Source organism: Melozone crissalis, unplaced genomic scaffold, assembly GCF_028551555.1.
Source record: "Melozone crissalis strain CALT ecotype California unplaced genomic scaffold, PUWL_Pcris_2 ptg000027l_1, whole genome shotgun sequence".
Classification (NCBI taxonomy): domain Eukaryota; kingdom Metazoa; phylum Chordata; class Aves; order Passeriformes; family Passerellidae; genus Melozone; species Melozone crissalis.
The window spans coordinates 68,121,401-68,135,984 of NW_026535805.1; the positions used below are offsets into that span (position 1 = coordinate 68,121,401).

General features: G+C 33.3%; 1 protein-coding gene across 2 annotated transcripts in view; it reads right to left on the minus strand.

Moving 5' to 3' along the window:
- Positions 1-14,584, minus strand: part of CSMD1 (CUB and Sushi multiple domains 1) — a 1,069,501-nt gene that overhangs the window by 159,589 nt on the left and 895,328 nt on the right. For both annotated transcript variants that reach the window (XM_054280127.1, XM_054280126.1), the window contains exons 27-31: positions 9,070-9,261; positions 6,825-6,963; positions 4,664-4,851; positions 2,582-2,776; positions 68-184 (exon numbers count right to left, since the gene is read on the minus strand). In XM_054280127.1, the coding sequence (XP_054136102.1) occupies positions 68-184; positions 2,582-2,776; positions 4,664-4,851; positions 6,825-6,963; positions 9,070-9,261 (831 nt within the window). The remainder of the gene's footprint in view (positions 1-67; positions 185-2,581; positions 2,777-4,663; positions 4,852-6,824; positions 6,964-9,069; positions 9,262-14,584) is intronic.

The following is a 14,584-nucleotide window of genomic DNA, read 5'->3' on the forward strand; positions in this document are numbered from 1 at the left end:
ACAGTGATAATGATTGACAATGTAGGACAATGATAATGATTGATAAATCAATAGAAGAAATTCTTACCAAATTCTTTAGGGACAGTTATTGAATAATGGCAAGTCTGTCCAGAAGTGTAATTATGAGGATAATTTGGTGATAAAACCACTCCCTCTGATCCAGTATACTGCCCTCCACACGGTGCTGGAAACAAATACAGAGAAACATGTTACATTAATTAGAGCTGTCTATATTAGTTACATCTGAAAAAAAAATCAAAAGATCACAAAATGACACTTTACTGGTTTTGCTTTTGTTTGGTTTACCTGTTCTGAAATATCTTGTGTTCTTTCTCAAGACATAATTTTATTATAATTTCTTGAAAATTAGAATTCATGAAAGTTTTACTTGACTACAAGTATTCTCATAGAACTGGAAATACAATTTATTTCATTGAAAGATACTGTAAACACAGGCTTTAGGTTGGGTTTTCATTTAAATATCTGTTTATATCTATCCATGTTAAAAACAGGTAAGGAAAATATATGGCATTGCATTAAAAATGGCACCAAGAAATACATAGATATGTTGACACCTCTCTACAGGATGACAAAATTTCTGCTTTGTGAAAGTATTGCTTGAATTGCTTTATTTTCATATCTTACTAGATAATTATGAAAATTGCACATTAGATTATACACATCAAAAAATCTTTGGCTTCATACATATGCAAAAAATAAAGGCAACAGAAAGTTGAGAGAAAATTTTCAGAGCTACAGAAGTTAGAAGGCATATTTAAGAATAGTGGACCTCAAATCCCCAAGACAAGTCAACATTTACATGAGCAGTAATTCCGTCTGTATTACGAGAAAAACAATGAACAGTGCATGCATGGCATGTTCCTCCATGTGCAGGCTGTAAATGTGGCATATTAAGGGACAGATGGAGAGGCTATTTTCAAGTTCTCAATGTCTCCTTGTGATGGGTATTGAGTAAACAGATTTCTATACACTGAAAACAAAGTACCACTGTTAGTCTTCTTGCATTTTGGGAAATCCTGGCTTCCTATCAAAATCTTCATTAAAATATAAGTCTTGTATTAAAGTAGTTACATGCAATTCAGTTCTTTTTATTGTGAGAAATGATTTAATAAAAAACAATAGCTTTCACCAGGATAACAGATTGTTGTAAGAAGCTATCTTACCCAAGAAACCAACAATGAAATTATTTTCTAAATAAATAAATGGATAAATAATGTTATTTTAAAATAGCACCGTCACAATAATTTGCTTTTAAGCAATGAAGATATCATTCCGCTATAAAATACAAAATAAATCAATGTTACCCTGCGGTGGGCGCCTTGCATAAAGCAGAGTACATACAACCAAACAGCTTCCTGGAAGCTGACTCAGAGGAGGACCTATGGCCCAGGTGACAGCAGGGTCGCTGATGAGGGGCTGTGAAAGGGCCCTTTAACCAACTCCTGGCTCTGCAGACCCGGCTCAGGTGCTGTGGAGCTCTGCCTAGTGAGTGAGCCTGTGCTTTGGACATGCTTGGCTCTTAGCCCCTGCTGAGCAGATCTGTTCTTGCTCCTCCCTAACAGGTCTTTAAAATCATGCTTGAAATATCTGCACAAGTCTGACTTCCTTATACAAAAAGGCAGCAATTAATACTACAAATCCATGTCTTCTCTTAGCCGCTTATATGAATTATTCAAAAATTCAATGTAATGATAGATTATGAGAAGTTTGATATATCAGTAGGCAGAACAGGGTTATGTGGCTGAGGTGAAACTCAAATATCACAAGGAATTAGTTCCTGGCATGAATTTAAAATCTTCATTAGTTTCTTCTCTTCTTGCTTTGAGAATATCAGAAATTATGCTACAAAGTCTGATTACCCCATGAAATTCTCAAGTCATGAACATTTTATTGCAATGAAAGTGTATCACACTTAATTTCAAACAAACTCTAAAGTTATGGAGTTATAGAAACATTTCCTTCAAAATTGTGTTTTTCTATAATTAAAATCTAAAATTTTGAAGGAGATTATTTTGAATTATTTTGAATTTAATTATGAAGATTACTTTTCAACATAAATAAATTAATACTTTATGGACTTTATTAACTAATATATGTAACAACTTTTTGATTTGTTAAAATTGTTCCATATATATATATATATACACAACACAAACACTGAAACAAGGAATAGAAGATAAATTAGTTAGCCACAGTTCTGAGATATCACTCCTATTTTCTGCCTCAGTAACTATAATTCTTACTCTAAGGTGACAATTAATGCAGCATTGAGATGGTTGTGATAGCTTTACTAAATAATATTGGGTGTGCAAAGAATCTTACATATAACCTTGCAATCATTATAAGAACATGTGTTGATTCTAGAGTTTAATATATTTTTAAATACTTAATATATTATTGACTAAGGGATAGTCCAAAACTCATCTTAATTCTTATTTTTTTATCTCTTTTTTTTTTTTTTTCACAAGATGTATGTGTAGAAATAGTGGAAATAGCTTTAAGGAATGAGAAGTTGAATTAACTGGGCAGACAAGGGAAGTGGTAAGAAAACAGTACATACCATTACAAGATGGTAATGCTCTGTTCCAAGCCGGCTTTCCATCTGCACCAATTACACATGTTATAGTTGAAGGTTCAATAATCTTATATCCAGAATCACACTGGTAAGTAATAGTTGAACCAAGCTTAAAGTCTGTTCCCATTCTTGTACCATTCATTATGTTTCCAGGATCAAAACAAGCTTCCCGTGGCTTTTCTGTTAAAATTAATTACAGAAAATCTATATATACTTTCAATTAAAAAAAAAAAGGTGAAACAAACTATTCTCAGTGGTTTTTTTTCAGACAGTTTAATTTATTCAACAGCTTATTAATATATTATTCTTGTTGAATCATGTATCATGGATGTTTGCTCAAGATTGATTATCTGGAAGAAGAAATTATCATGAAGCTGAAGCTGAACTACTCCAATAACGTTTCATATTTAGTATTTAGAAGAAGAATGACCAGTTCTAGAATTCACCACTTCCATATGTATATTTGTGACAAAAGGAAGAGTAGGGAAAATGTGAGTCCTTTCCAGAAAGAAATGGGAGACCTGGCTACCCAGGTTACCCAGGACATGGAAACGGCTGAGGTAGTAAACAACAAGGGAATGCAGTGACAGGACAAGGAAGAGTGGCTTCAAACCGAAAGATAGGGTTTAGATAAAATATAAGGAAGGCATCCTTTACCATGAGGGTGGTGAGGCACTGGAACAGGTTGCTCAGAGAAGTTTGGAATGTCACCTCCCTGGAAGTGTTCAAGGTCAGGCTGGATGGGGCTTTGAGCAACCCAGTCTAGAGGAAGGTGTCTCTACCATGGCAGGGGGGGTGGAATTAGGTGATCTTTAAGTCCCTTTCAACTCAAAACTGTTCTATAATTTTATACAATTTATATAAAGTACTAAATAATACACATCCGAAAAATATTAAATTATTACGCAAAAATATACTGTGCGTTGAGTACAATAACTTTTTAAAATACAGTATTCTGTTCTTGTATCTTTTATTTTTATCTCATTGTAATTTCATCTAACTCTGAGCTGCACAGAGGAACTCGTATCACACTATGCTGAGAACAAAACAGAGACACAGTGAAAATGTGTATGCACATTTTCAATCGCCATCTTTATCTCTTTATCTCCTTCTGCTCAACATCTCATTTTCTTTCCTTGCAGACCTTGCAGACTTCCTGGAACAAATTGTTTTCCATTTTTGATATTTTGTTTAGATGGGGACAAATAGTCTAATATTTCATCTATGGCAATATGAAAATTATTTTGGGAAGAACCTTGCACACATGGAGAATAATGCATTATGCTGGATGGCAGATGAAAACTAAATATAAAAATTATTTTATACTTCTTTTTCACTCCTTTTTCTTTTATAGGTATATTTTTTCTGTATTTCTTAGATCTTTTTGTTCTTCATTTTTAACATGTATATTAATGTGTTTTCCTTCAATTGCCAAGAATAAGAAGCTGAGGCAGCACTTCTGCTGCTGAAAAACAGCTTGATAAAACTCAGCAGAGATTAAAATTAAGCCACTGACAACATCTGTGACTGGAAAAGAAACCAGCATCTTCAGTGATTGTCTGGCTTTAAAAAACAGTCAGCACATCCCAGTCTCTATCTAGCAAGAGGCATCTTCTGCAAAAAAAATGCAAATACTATACAATAATATTAATTTAAAAATGCATTTGTAGATTGAAAACAATGTGGAAAGGAAGATATAGGGTAGTGAGGGCAGTAGTCAGAAGCAGTCAGGGTAAGACAGTTCTTGGGTAAGTTCTTGGGTAAGACAATTTCACTATTGTCAAACTTTTTTCCAAATGTTACTTTTGATGTGCATCTTCTACCTATTTTATTTTTTTTCTGAAAGATGAAAATGTGCATAAGTTATGTGAAAGAGATTTCATGAAACAGGTTTTCCGTGTTCCTTCACACATTGATAGAAAAGAGTTTTTAAAACACACATTGATGCATAAAGGTATTTGGCAGTTCAGTTATGAGTACATAAAGAAGGAAACAGATTTGAGTCTCAATAATTGCTAAGTAACAAACATTTTTTCCCTTTTATTTAGACTACAACGAGAACAGTACCTTTATAGTCAATGGCAAATCCTGACATTCCAACAGAAGCATCACTGCGAAAAGCCAGAAACAGACTGTTACCACTGCTCTCTATTCTTTCAGGAGCCTGTGAGCCTTGAAAACTGCCAATTAGAGGACTGTTGGAATCTTCTCCTTCATAAATATGTAGAAAATCATAACTGGGTTCCATATTGAAACTGAAAATAAAGAGAAAAAATAATTAGGTCTTCGGGTTTTTTAATGAGTTAAACATTACTGTGACTGTAGTTGCCAATTTTCTGCCCAACACATTTTCTTCTCCAGAAATAAATGTCTTTTTAAACATGATTCACAGTAAAAAAATTCACTGTGGAGTTATTTTTGTCATTGATATGAACACCTTAAGCTTTCCAAAAGCCATTATGAATATCCTTCCACCTATCTTTAACACCTTTCTTAAGACCATGGAATCATGATTCAGAAAGGCTGCCTCTGAGCAGAGGAATGATCCAAAAAATTAGCTGGAATTAAAAGTCCTGCTTTTATGTGGCTAAACTGGATGACACTAAATCCACCCATTACAAACATGTTTATCATTTTACAAATGAGATGCTTTCATGGATAGACCATTACCTTGGAACTTGTATTTGTTCTTACCCAGATAATATCAGACATGATAAACTAATGTGAATTAATATTAATTCTCACTAAACCATCTATGTTATGCTATATTTTATGACATTCATATGTTTTACAAAGAAATTATGAAGATAATATGAATGGAATGTCTTTCAGAGGAAAGTGAGGTGACTTCAGGAGAGGTCCCTGCTCTCTGGAAGGTGGCCAATGTTACTGCAATTTACAAGAGGGGTGCAAGAGAAGAACCAGGGAGCTCCAGACCTGTCTAACTTCAGCTGCTGAAAAGTGTGTGTATTACTGGACTGCAACCATTTAGAAAATTTATTGGAAGTATAGCATAAACAGAAAATTCCATTATATTTCTCATAATATACTCCCTGCAATAATAGTCACAAACAAATCTGAATGCTGAGTAACTATAAGTTTCTTTCATCTTATTTGAAATGGAGCATTTGAGTCAAGTTTTTTAGGCAATCCAAAGAAAAACACTGCTTACTACACCTATCATGTGACATCTTCAAGAGTGTAATTAGTAGAGAACTATTCTCTATAATGCTGTTTGATAAAATACCAGAAAAAGAGAATTGCTTCATTTTTTATTATCTAATTTCAAGTACCTTAGGATTCCATTCTTTAATTTTGTGTCTATCAATAGCTTTTAGAAAATAAACTGCAGTCTGTAATTAAAAAAATCAAATTTTATTTTAGTTTGGTGTTGTTTGGTTGTTTTTGTTGTTTTAGTATTATGTGGTTTTTTTTTCACAGAAAGGGTAAAAATATTATACAGCAAAATTCTCAACATACAACTATCTCCTCCTAAAAGAATCACAACTCATCAACATTCCACTGAAGTCAACAGCAACTTTATCATTCTCAGACTTAAAATCACACTTAAAACACAGTATCAAAAAATGAAAAAAATTGCATTTTCATCCACAGATACAGCAAACAAGATGATTATATAGGACTGATTCAATTAGAAATGACAAACAGAATGCATGAATATGACTATATGCATGAACTTCAACTTGTAAAAATCAATGCAACACATATAGGTTGATTATGGAACACAGAGGAAATAATTGAAATGATGAAACAATATTATCTCAGTGTCTTTCATCTCTTGACTAAGTAGAACAGTACTTTTTCTGATCTATGCATTTTAAGCAAAGTATATTTAGGCTGTATTTCTAAAAAACCTGGAAGAACTGACTTACATATAGAATTTTCACTACTCTTTCAGTCTCAACTATTAGTTACAATAGCATAAATCAAGCACTTCTACAAATTAATATGGTCTTTAAATGATTTTTATTTGATATGTCACAGAAAGTTTTGTTTTTCAGGAACATATTGGATACCAAATATACCATACGGCTGTATATCTTTCTTTTACATTATTTGGAATCAATGATATAGCACATATTAGATATATGTGCCAGGACATAGATAGGAAATTTAATTAGAAGCTTTAAGGAATTATAAATATTGCCATTTTTAGATTTGGCAGTTGAAACCCTTTAAAACAAAGGCATTCATAGAGAAATGGTACCTTTTGAATATCAAGGCAATGACAAAGTCAGGGTTTACTTTTATTCTCCAGTCACACTCTTTCCCAGGAGGATAAGGCTGTGGATAGTTAGGCGATAGAATAACTCCTGCTGGGCCTGTCAGGTTTCCTCCACATGCAGCTGTCACAATGCAAAAAGAAATAGGAATATAGTCACACGTTAAATTCACAAACACATATTAGCTTTTAAGTAGAAGAAAATTACTTCTACATTTACCAAAATTAATATCTTATTTAAATACAGAACTTTCCCGCTTCCTGTTAGCAGAAAATGTTCCATTTTCCTCCAAAAAAGTTATCTCTGTTCATATGCAAAAGTGGTAAAGGAAGAAATTTTTCTAAAGGAGTAAAAATCAGAAGTTAAATAGGAAGTCCTGTATATTTTTGGTATTAATCCTGTCTCTATCATGCTTAAATTTTTTTATGTACTGAAGATACTTTAAAAACTGGGAAAGCTCAATAGTAGGACTCTGGTTGCAGTTTCTATTGACCAAAGATGTTGCAGAAACCAATTTGATTCACTTTCTAAAAGATATTTCCCAAATCAAAAATCATATACATTTATTTTGTTACCATGAATTGAACTTTTAAACAGATAAAGAATCCTACTCTCATAGATAATAATCACATCCACAAAGTCTAACAAAAGTACATCTAACCAAAAAGTAAAGTAGTCGTGACAGGCTGCATCTTCATCACCAAGTCAAACAAACTAAGAAAAACACATTGATAGTGCAAAACAGTTGGTACTAAGGATTTGGAATTTGCATTAAACATTTTAAAGAGATTTCTTCTCAGGCCATTCCATTTATAAGTCAGCATACTAAAGTAAAGGACTTTATGAAAATTTTAAAATGAGAAATAATGGTTTGAGAGAAGTCTTAAGGTTTCTACTATTGTCATGTCTACACTAATGATTACTTTAATCTGCTTTCTGCTTCAAAGTCACCTTGAGTGTATGGAAGAATAGCAGTAATTATGTATATATTTTTTTTCTCCCTTTCTTTCTGTCTTATTTCCTTCTTTCTTTTAGGTTTGTTTTATTGGGGTTTTATACTAGATTGTAAAGAAACATGGAGTGATTACAATTGCTATTTAAGATAAAAATATTAATCTTCTCAATTTAGATACCATATACATAATTTTAACTTTTTTCTTTAGATATTTACTTTGTGAAGATCCCAATATATTTAGTAAGCATTTTCATACTGCTTTGTACACTGCACACAAGGTATCCAGATGATAGTATGCTGATTACAGGCTTCTCCAATTCTGTTAAATGACATGGAGTCAGAGAAACTATCCTTGAATCCTTCACAGTAGTTTTACTTCAGAGAAACTGAGGGACTGCAGTTGTTTAAGGATATGTTATTAAGGATATGCTATTTTGGAAAGTGTCAGTCCAAAATGCCTTATAGAAAGGAATAACATGTTTATTCCAGTAATATTCTATCTGGAATTTAGCATTGCTAAAGTAAGTCTTCATTTAATTATAAATCAGTAGGCAACAAAATAACAAGGATTTAAAAAATTACCATGCCTAGCAGAAAAAAATTTGCAGATGTTGATTACTCCTAGAAAATCTACATTAATGACCTGAAAAATAAAATTCAGCTAAACTTCTAAGCCTGCAATTATTGTCTACTGGCAAGAACCTCAGGGAAACCTTTACACAATCTAGTGTTATGGATCCCCCCTCTCCTGGTGCTATGGAAATATATCTAATTTCTTTCAACAGCATTGTCACTTGGATCCCCTCCTCTGCATCTACTTTTACCAATAAGTATCCATCTTCCAAGGTGCTGCACATGATGTGTACTTAGTCTGTAAGATAACTCAGAAATATATTTATAAATATTATATATATATAAATATTTTGGGAATAAATAATGGATCCCTAGTTTATGTAACCAAACTATTATATAGAAGAACATTTTAATGTAACCATTTCAACATGAATATTTTTATCCAAATCACCACTTCTGTTTACTTATTTCTATTAGATTTTGTAATTTTTAAACTTTTATGGAGTTTAAGTATAAAGTAAGAAAATCATACCCAAAAAATACTGTTAATCAGGAGAACAAGACTGAGGTTGTCTGTAAGTACAAAATAACTGAACTCTGCAGAGATCATCACTCCAGCACGAGCAGCATAAGCCCAGTAATTGAACAAGAAATCTGATCTGTATCAGTCCTAAACAGAGACTAATATCTCATCTTAATACCTATGCATGTGGGGGGATCAGGCTGCCAAAAGAACCGGTTATTCAGTTGCACACACGTAATTTTAGCCTGCCCTTGCAGCTGATAGCCTGGGTCACACTGGAAGGTGGTGGTGTCTCCAGGTTCCCTGCTGTCTCCATATCTAGTGCCATTCTGTGGTGTCCCAGGATCATTACAAGTTGATGCAATGGAAGCTGCAAGGGAATGATGAAAGAAGAGATGTAAGGTATAGATATTTACCCTGCACAATCAAATGCACAACAGGTTCACATCAGCATTCGAACCAGAGGCAGTATTATTTACTCTTCAGATAATGCAGGAAGGTATTTTGTTTCTTTACTTTTACAAAAATCTGCCCACTGAGATATATCATGATTATGTTGACTTCCTGCCAGTATCTTTAGTATAAAATATGCACTGATTTTGTCCAGCTAGTACATCAAAAGAACTAATAACTCCTTTTCTCTCTTTAATATTCTGGTTATCAAAATAATTTTGATACCTTTTGCACAATAGGGTAAGTATAATGTTATAAATAATATTGCTCTATAGTCCTACTATCCTGCAGCATGCAAATCCTCCATACCCATCTGAATAAATCAAACAGCAGTTTATGCAGCCCTGAAGTTTTCATTTCAGGGACAAGAAACACCTTTCTTAGAGATAATTTAAACTGAATCTTAGCAAAAAATACCTCACTTATGATCAGTCTTCAGTAGCTGGATATGGATTTTACTTTCTAAAAGACTATATTATATAAAAAGCAATGTTAAACTAAGCAAAGCAATCAGAACAACTTAAAGCAAATAATCACTCAGAAAGTGGATATACAGATCCACATCTAATGCAGATTTCTGGAAGATATCAGGTCTCTTCTGCCTTTGGATTCTCTTCTAATGGCTTCAGGTATTGACATCCTGAGTTACAATAAACTTTGCAGTCTTCCATAGGAAAGAAGGTCCATCTCTTGAGACTAATGTCCCTACTGAATTGCACTGTTTCCTATCACTCCTTACCCAAACACCTTTTTTCAAAGAACTGACTACAACTCTGAACAAAAACCAAAATAAGAAGTCATAAATCCAGTTATGTCACAGTTGCCATGAATGGTACTGTGTTTACCACCTGTATGCAATCTTCCTGTCCATAATAATTCATTTGCTGAATTAACTGCTGCATCTACTCCTTCTGTTCATACCAAAAGAGTACACCACTATAAGAAACAGCAAGAGCAGCTAAACGTTTGCCAACTTGAAACAACTACCAGGATGTGCAACTGGAAAAAATTTTAGATTTTTTTCTCCCTGTGTTGCAAATTTTTAGAACAGAGAAAGGTTGAAAAAAAAAGAGTAAAAGAAGAAACAACCAACAGGTGTTAAAGTGGATTTATCCATATTCTAGTGTATTGGTGGTCTCAGATAAATCCCAGAAATTGTAGAACATCTTAATGGGAGAATTCATGGATTATTATAATTAACACTTAGAAACACTTAGAAACAAAGAAACTTTGTTTATCATTTTATTATTCATAGTTTTTTGTTCTTGATTCCATTTCAAAACAATAGATGCCATACTTTGGATCACTCCTATATGTAAATGAAGTAAAAGACATGGTAGGTTTTTAACTGTGGTAAACTTTTTTCCCCTAGGAATTAAAGTAATAGCTGTCACTACTAATGAGTACTGTGCAAGGATTCCCCAGGCACCACTCTGACAACTTCTGTGACACCCCATAGGAGTGCAGTTTACTAAAAGTATGTTTGGCCACAAGGGAATGAAAGCACGGTCACAACCTCAGAGAAGTTTTTCCTGATGTGACAGACAACAGCAGCTCTGAACAATGGATTGCTCTAGTGCACATCTGTTAAAGACTTGCAATTCTTCCAAATAAATGAGCAGAAGCCAATCTCTGCTATTAATTGCTGTCATTTTTTAACATATCTCTGAATAGATTAATTTTCTTCTTAAAAGGCTGTGCTATATAGTATCTCAGCAAACACTTTCTCTATTTTAACTGTATCAAGTATCCATCAATTAGAAAGGACAGATGCCTTCTAATATTAAATTCACTGTTAATCTCCATTTCTCATATACAAAGTTCTAAATTTTAAAAATTATCACAGATATTTATTAAGCACCAAAATATTCTTTACACTTTTGGCCTTGCAGCCTCTGAAGTTATTTCATGTATTTGAAACCAACAACCTTTTTATTGCACAAAATACACTTGATCCTAATTAAATAGAGCACCAAACATTTAAGCACTGATGTGCCATCTAGTAAAGTGAGCATTTAGACAGATTGTCAACTTTTTAACTTGTCTCCTTTCCAAGTTGTTTTACTTCTCAAGAATCCCAAGAGATTCTGTAACTGCATGAAAATTACAAGTCTGATATTTCTTCATTTGGTATTTTGCAAATATCTGAAGGGTATAGAAGTCATATGCATTTATAAGCAATCCGGAAATTAAAAATCACCAGCTTTCTGTCACTGCTCTTCTTTTATAACATTTAACAAGTAAAACATACACACTGTAAAGCAAGGAAAGCAATAACTATCTTTTAAGCTCAAGGACACAAAATCAAATTAAATTACATAGTTAGACTTTTAAAAAATGACTGAGAAAACTTAGGTTCCTAAAATGGGATAGCCAGGAGACAAGATGTGAATGTCACTAAGCTGGAAAATAAGTAATTGCTGCTTCTCAGCTCTTGCATATGTGCTTTAAGCCTTAAGCCTAGATGATACTCAGTGGGTTATAGAGTAATTCTCTGTACAGATTTCCATCTCTTAATGTCTCATCTGCTCAGAGCAGAACAAGCTTCTGTGCACATTAAAGATGGAACTCAGAGCTAGGTTCCAGAAGAATTGACAGCTGAGAAAACCACAGATTGCCAAGGAATTTTCAGACCTCCATATGTAGAAAGCCACTGTGTTTAGCCTCCCTGATTCTAATTTAAGAATCTTTCACAATCAAATTTAAGATTTTATTTTGTATTTGGTCCTCAAATTATATTTCAAAGTTGATTTAAAATTGAACTGAAAATCAATAGGAGACTGCTTTTGAGAATATGACACTATACTTGCAGGTCTGCAGATCTGCAAGCAAAATGTTAGATTTTTGCCTAATCTATTTTTTACATCATTTTTAGCTGGTATTCTCTTGTACCTTAAGGAAATGAAAACATCACCTTCATCCCTATAATTTTCACTGTGGTTGTGGTAACAATCAGATAAGCCATTTGCTGTAGTGTTGTGCTACAAACACCATTTTATTTCTAGTCCACATGGTTATAAAAACAATTTAGACTTTTCCAGGCTTTTGAATTGCACACGCCTCTCTTCTTTAGTGCATTATGTTTGCATAATAATAAGCTTAAAAAGGAATTTTGCTTATCAAAGCTGAGATGTTCATGGATTTGCAGTGATTTCAGACTAACACTGTGAAACAAAGAATAGTGTGTGTTCTCCAAAAAGCAATTCACATAACATATGTAAATGTACAGACTAAGTATTGTGCAAATTAGCATCAACAACATATTTAAATGTCATGTATTGTCTAAGAATGTAAAGAAAAAAGAAACCCAAATGCCAATGCAGCCTCTTTATTAAAGTCTGGAGTACAAAAGCTCATAAGTTTAGAGTTAACCACCAAACTAATCTACAAGATTCATTTTTGCTTAGTTCCACAGGAACCAAATGAAGAACTGCTACACTCAGTTAGGCTGAGGATGCCTTCCCCAGGCCATGGATGGATTAGGTGATGGATAGGAGTGCAGTGACAGTTTCATTACCATGTTTTCATCACCATGTTATTGTGAACATGAAATGCAACATTTATCAGACAGCAAAAGACACTGCACAGTGAAACTATTAGGTTACAGAGTTGAAAAGGGTTGAATTCTTGTGTCTTGTTTCCTTTTATTTTTGTATTAACAAGGGTTGTCTTAATGGATTTAATTTTTATTGAACTCAATTTATTTAATTAGTAAGGCAGATACGTGATTCTGCGTTATTTATTGTGAATTTCTTTAAAAGATATCTTTGTGCTAGCTCCCTTTCCCCAAAAATTTAATTGTGAATCAATCTGGAACCATTGCATGATGAATTCTAGCAATGAAGGCTCTGTCATGGAAATACTTATGCTATTTAAGTGTGGCAAGTTAGGCCATTAAGCCAGTGATTAAAAGGTATTTCAACAGTAAAGGAATAATTTACAAGACAACAGTACTCAGTTCTAGATGGGTGACACAGTTACTATAAAAGTTGGTGCTACCAAATAAATGATCAAATGGAATTGAAAAGCTAGACAAAAGCAGATTTGTCATATTAAGCCCAGTGCCATTAGGAACGACGAAATAGCTGATAGTTAAGTTTTTGCCAGAGGAAATAAGTTGTCAACAGATGTGTCAACATCTGACAGAATAATTTCCAAATAATTGTTGTAATTACAATTAGTGTAAGTTGCTTACTTGTATTATCATAATTGGTGACTTGTGTTGTTAATTTAAAGACTTAGACATCTCTAGTCCTCACTGCTTATCTCTACATATACTTCAAGAGCAAAATTTTAAAATATTGAGAAAATAAGCAAACAACAGAAAAATGAAAAGTGGACTGAACCAACTACACAAATGCCTTGGTGTTGCGTCTTTGCTTTTAATAATATGAGTGTCCACAGTTCTTCTAATAAGACAGAAAGATTAAAATAAATTGAGAAAAAGTGCTTTGCTGCTTAATTAACACCTTGAAGGTTGTTTTATACTAACAAAAAACCAAATCGCATCTTTGCTGGTATGAAAGCAGAGATGGGCACATTTTTAATTAAAGTGTATGCTTACACAGTACCATAACTAAGAGAAATTTACAATGCTGCAGAATCAGGGACAGGCATAGAAAATTTACATAGATAGGTCTGACTCTAGAAAAGCCAGTTTGTTTTTTTTTTTAATTTTAAGAAGATTGTTAATAAAATCCTTTGATGTATAATTTGACTTGAGGACCAAAATCTGTAAAATCACATAAAGAACTATAAATTAATCATTTAGTTGAAGAAAAGATACAATTCTCTTAAGTTACAACAGCTGAGAATTTAGCTGAAGAAAAAAGGATAGACTGTAAGGGTAGAACTAATATTAGCTGAAGGGTAGACAGTATTAGTCATATTGTCAATTCTTACAGGCTCTAATAGCTAAATTAAAGTTATTAGAGCCTGTAAGAATGACAATATGACTAGAAACTGCCAGTGCTGATCCTATCATCTGTCACTTCTATTGTTTTTGCTAAATATCAAGTAAAAAAATTACACAGTTAGAAATAAAAACACTCGATAACATAAATTTCAGGTCAAAAAAACCAATAGGCCCCTTAGCATGGGATCCAAGGACTGTCAGTAGTCTAGAGTAGATGGAGATTAAACATTCAGGGCAAGATTTATCTACTTTAACATAGGTGACCAGTCTCATTTCAGATGCCTTATCGTATCCAAGATATCAGCACAGGACTGGAAGATAGGAG